At 43.1% G+C, this 4931-nt stretch overlaps 1 protein-coding gene across 1 annotated transcript in view; it reads right to left on the minus strand.

Moving 5' to 3' along the window:
- The window catches only part of EIF3H (eukaryotic translation initiation factor 3 subunit H), a 90254-nt gene extending 88573 nt beyond the window's left edge, over positions 1-1681 (minus strand). Inside the window, exon 1 of the mRNA XM_008062480.2 lies at positions 1514-1681. Coding sequence (XP_008060671.1) covers positions 1514-1645 — 132 coding nt within the window. The 5' untranslated portion in view covers positions 1646-1681. The remainder of the gene's footprint in view (positions 1-1513) is intronic.
- Between the last annotated feature and the right edge of the window lie 3250 nt (positions 1682-4931).

A 4931-nucleotide genomic window follows, 5' to 3' on the forward strand; every position in this document is an offset into this window, starting at 1 on the left:
ACAGCAGGTGGCTGGGAGCAGCCACTGCACTCCAGTCTGGGCGACAGAGTGAGACTCCAACTCAAAAAAAAAAAAAAGATCTGAACTTTCACATTAAATGAATGTTTTAATAAAATTATGAAAGGTGGACTGAAAAGGCCTGACAGAACAGTTCAAAATACCATTAAAATAATCCATATAAGAAGCTATTAGGACCGACAGGATGGCTCATACCTGTAATAGCACTTTGGGTGGCTGAAGTGAGAGGATGACCTGAGCCCAGAAGTTGGAGACCAGCCTGGGCAACTTGGTGAGATCTTGTCTCCACAATAAATCAAGAAAAATTAGCCAGGCATGGTTAATTTTTATGTCAACATTGCATAAAATAACTTGGTTGGAACATGAAACAAATGTAAAGGCTGTTAATAAATTCAGGCAATTCTGATCAAAGTTTCCATGTTCTAATTAATTTCTGTTTAATCTAAGTGGATTATACAGAACTACAACTGTAGTTCCAGCTACTTGGAAGGCTGAGGTGGAAGGATCGCCTGAGACCAGCAGGTTGAGGCTGCGGTGAGCAATGATAGGACCACTGCACTTCAGCCTGGGCACTCACTCCAGAGTGAAACTCCGAGTTAAAACAAACAAAAAAGACTTCCTTATTACAAGTATCTAAGGTCTGCATTAATCTAAAGAAAAAAAAACTAAGAGATCAAAGCAAGAGAAGATGCTTTTATCTTATTTTTCCATTTTGTAGAGATGAGGTCCTCCTATGGTGTCCAGTTTGGTCTCGAACTCCAGGCCTCAAGCGATCCTCCATCCTCGGCCTCTCAAAGGTGCTGGATTACAGGTGTGAGCCACAGCACCCACCCAAGGAGAAGATGCCTTTAAAACTTTTTAAAACTAGTACAAATGTATTTTGCTTAGAAACAGATAAAATTTCACATCATTCTAGATTTGCCTTTTCCTAGCTGTTCATTCCCTGTTCAAGAATTTCCTTAGATGCCCTAGTTCACTCACCTTAACCACTAAATACGTTGTCTCTGATACTCTTAGATTGTTCTAACACTACACAAAAATCTATTCCAATCATACAGTGTCAGTAAAGCGCTCAACTACAGGCTCAAGAGTGGCTACAAAATAAATCTCCACTTGGAAAGTTCCAGATATCCGATCACAGCAGATAAGTGTTTCCCTTGCTCTCCCCTTGCCAGAGCCCTAACCTAGGGCCCTAAATCCTTCTCGGCACCTTCGTCGCCTGCTTGTTCTCAAGTCTTGACCCAAAACCCCTCTCCCAGGCATCTCCAAACTAGACCCCAAGAGCCTGTCACACACACTCATAGCTTCGGTCCCCCCTCCTCAGTCCCCAACTGCCCCGTCAGAAGGCGGAGAGTGCTGTCGCGTCTCCCCGACACAAAGTGAAGATGAAACAGAGGAGGACTGGGGGAAACCGCGGCCGGGTCTCTGTAAGCCAAAGGAGAGGGTGCTGGGACCTGCATGCCCACGTGGGCTGCGGAGGAGGAACCCCACTCACCAGGCCATCTATCTGCACTTGCTTCACCGCTGAATCTCCTGAGCCTCCTTTGCCCTTGCCTTTCCCTGCCGCGCCCGTGGCGGAACTGGAAGGGACGGCGTTGGGGCCGGCGCCTTCCTTGCGGGACGCCATCTTTCCAAGCAGACAGGAAGAAAGAGAAACGTGGGTTACTGGAAGCGGAAGTCGAAGTCGCACGTGACGTCGGCGCCGCCGGCGCTCGGTGGGCGGGGCTGGGTGGGGAGGCCGGACTGGGGCCTGCCTGCCTTCTCTTTTTGGCTTTGCCTCCTTTCCCGGCGGAAGCCTGTGCACATGCGTACTACGCATTTTCGGCCTTATTCTCATCGGGTTAAGACCGAAGCGGGCTTTTTTATATGGAATCATTCTTCACTAAGCAGACGGTCATCGTAACACTGTAGCTCGCATTTCTGTGGCTTCGCCTGCGAAAAATGCTTTTACTTCTAATTTCTTATTTTCATTCCTAATCCTGGAAACCCTCAAGGGCTGTGTTACCTCCCATTATGCATATTAGAAAACTGAGGCACGATTTGCCCAACATTAGTTAGTGGCGAGCCAGTATTAAACGGCGTGTTTTATGTAACTTTAGACAGCTGTCTTTATCCACTTAGATTATACAGAAATTAATTAGAACATGGAAACTTTGATCAGAATTGCCTGAATTTATTAACAGCCTTTACATTTGTTTCATGTTCCAGCCAAGTTATTTTATGCAATGTTGACATATGCTGCAGATTGTATTTTCTAAAAATCACACTGACTTATGACACATTACCCTGAAATACACATCTCAGGTCAGAATCGAGGCTTAGGGTGGTGGCTCATGACTGTAAACCCAACAATTTGGGAGGCCTAGCCCAGGAGTTCCGGATCAGCCTGGGCAATAGGGCTGTACAAAAAACATACATACATACATACATACATACATACATACATACATAGTGACAGTTGTAGAAAGGCATTTTAGTTAAATAATTTAAAAACATTCTCTCTGCTTCCAAATTACTTTTTACTATCTCTAATTTCTGAAATATCTTCTCGTTCATGCAATCTATATTCAGAATTGATGGAGTAAGTAGTTACATCATGTCGGGTGTATCCTGCCCTGAAGTTTTTTTCTTCTTGTCATTGGAATCTGGTGTTATATTTCAATCTGGGAGCAGAAATAGTTACATCTCATAAATTCCTAACACTACAAAATGAAAAATTAATGTCCATTCTTTTCAGACTACATCCTAAGCCACAGAGAAAGTCCACAAATTTAGAGGTATTGAAGGTTGATCATGGTAGAATTACACTAGAAGCTGGCAATAGAAAGATATCAAAAAAGAAAGAAAAATCTCGGCTGGGTGTCATGGTTCATGCCAGTAATCCTAGCCCTTTGGGAAGGCCAAAGCAGAGGATTGCTTGAAGCAAGGAGTTCAAGACTAGCCTGAGCAACATAGCGAGACCTTGTCTCTACAAAAAAATTTTTAAAAATTGCCACACATGGTAGGGTGCACCTGTAGTCCAAGCTATTCAGGAAGTTGAGGTTGGAGGATGGTCTGACCCCAGGAGGTGAAGGCTGTGGTGAGCTGTGAACATGCCACTGCACTCCAGCTTGGGCAACAGAGACCCTGACTCAAAAGAAAAAGAAGAAAAGATAAGAATTAAAAGAAAAAAGAAAGAAACATCTCACAGAATAACTAGAGTGGAGATTGGTGCCAACCCCAGGATGGCTGGCATAATAAGCATCAGAAAACAGAATACTTATAAACAACAATGAATTTATTCATTGCTTTATCCTACAACATACAGCATAACACAGTTTTGCTTCAAAGTTACAATACCATTGTTGTACTATATACTATTGTTAATAGTTAAACTAATAAATACAACTTAAGATTTCTTTGCAATTCTTTTGTCATTAGAAATATCTCACTAAGGTTTTGTGGCCATGTGTGCTAAACACATTAAAATGGGTTCTTTCATCTGTTCCAAGACAGTTCATGTATGAAATAGCCCAGATCCAAGACAGACAGAGAGGGAGGAAAGGGGAGAGGAAGAGGAGAGGGGAGAGGGAAGAGGGAAGAGGGAAGGAGTGAGGGAGGAGGAGGAAGAGAGGGGAGGGAGAAGTAGAAGGCAGAGGGGAGGAAAGAAGGGAAAAAGGCAGTGCCTACGAAGTAGAATTTGAATTAGAAAAACAGTAATATGATCACCCTGACTAGAAAGAGTCTAGAAGCAAAGGCATTTCCTTCATTTGGATGCCTGGTTTCCTTCATATCTCACTGGCTGCTCCCTCCCCTCTTCAACCTTTAAATAGGAGCACAATTTAGACCTTGAACATCTTCTTTCCCTTGCCTTTCCTCTCTTTCATGGTGATCTCATCCATTTTCCGGGCTCTGCACATCATGTATGTACTGATGCTTTCTAGATTTATATTCCTCAGACTTCTCCACTGAACTTCACACTAGCATGACCTAGCATGACCATCTGCCTATTCAACATCTCCACCTAAATATCCAAAGGGTACCTCCAACATAACCTTTCCAAAATTGACCTGCAAATACCACACCCCTAAAAAAGGTTCTTTCCACAGTGTTCACAATCTCATCAGGTGACAGCTCTATTCTTCTAGCTGAGAAGGCAAAAAAAACATTGCAACATGAAAAAAAAGTTGGTGTGATCTTTCACTGCTCTGTTTCCCTCATGCCCCACCCCTAATCCATTAAAAAAAAAAAAAAAATCCTACTTTGTCTTAAAAATGTATAGTATTCAGAATCTAGACTTCTACTTCTGGGAAAATAGAATACACCATTTTTCCTAATTGCTCATAATAAGTACAACTAAACCCCTGGACATAATATCTAAAAGAAATATAAGTAGACTAAAAGATAAAGAGAACAAAGAAAACTGAGTAAGGGCCTTGGGACCCAAGAAATAATACAGTGGTGGTTTCCCAGTGTTTCTATTTGTCACATATATCCCCAACTTGGAGCTGAAGTTCAGTGACCTGGAAACAGCAACAAACACAAACAAAAAAGAAAGCTCCAACTAAAGCCTGTTCTGTGCACTCTGTCAGTGAAGCTAGTGGGGAGCTTGGACTTCCACCCTCACCAGACAGAAATGAGACATCTGAGCTGCTCCCCAATGAAGCTGTATCAGCAGAGATCTCATCAAGAGCAAGTATTTTGCCACAGTCAAGCAGTAACGAGGTCACCTACCTGGTGGTGTCAATGGGGCAATGTGGAGAACAGTAAGGAGGCTCTCCTACCCCTCCCATCCAGGAGGTATCAGTGATGCCTTTCGAGAGCTGGAACTCCCACACCTCTACCAGCAATAGGAAACCATCCCCATCTTTAAGGGAGTCAATGCAGGCCTAATAGTAGTGTTCAGTGTTACTGTACCTTCTCCACACAGTAAC

Source organism: Carlito syrichta, unplaced genomic scaffold (genome assembly GCF_000164805.1).
Source record: "Carlito syrichta isolate Samal-C Ts95f unplaced genomic scaffold, Tarsius_syrichta-2.0.1 Scaffold305720, whole genome shotgun sequence".
Classification (NCBI taxonomy): Eukaryota; Metazoa; Chordata; class Mammalia; order Primates; family Tarsiidae; genus Carlito; species Carlito syrichta.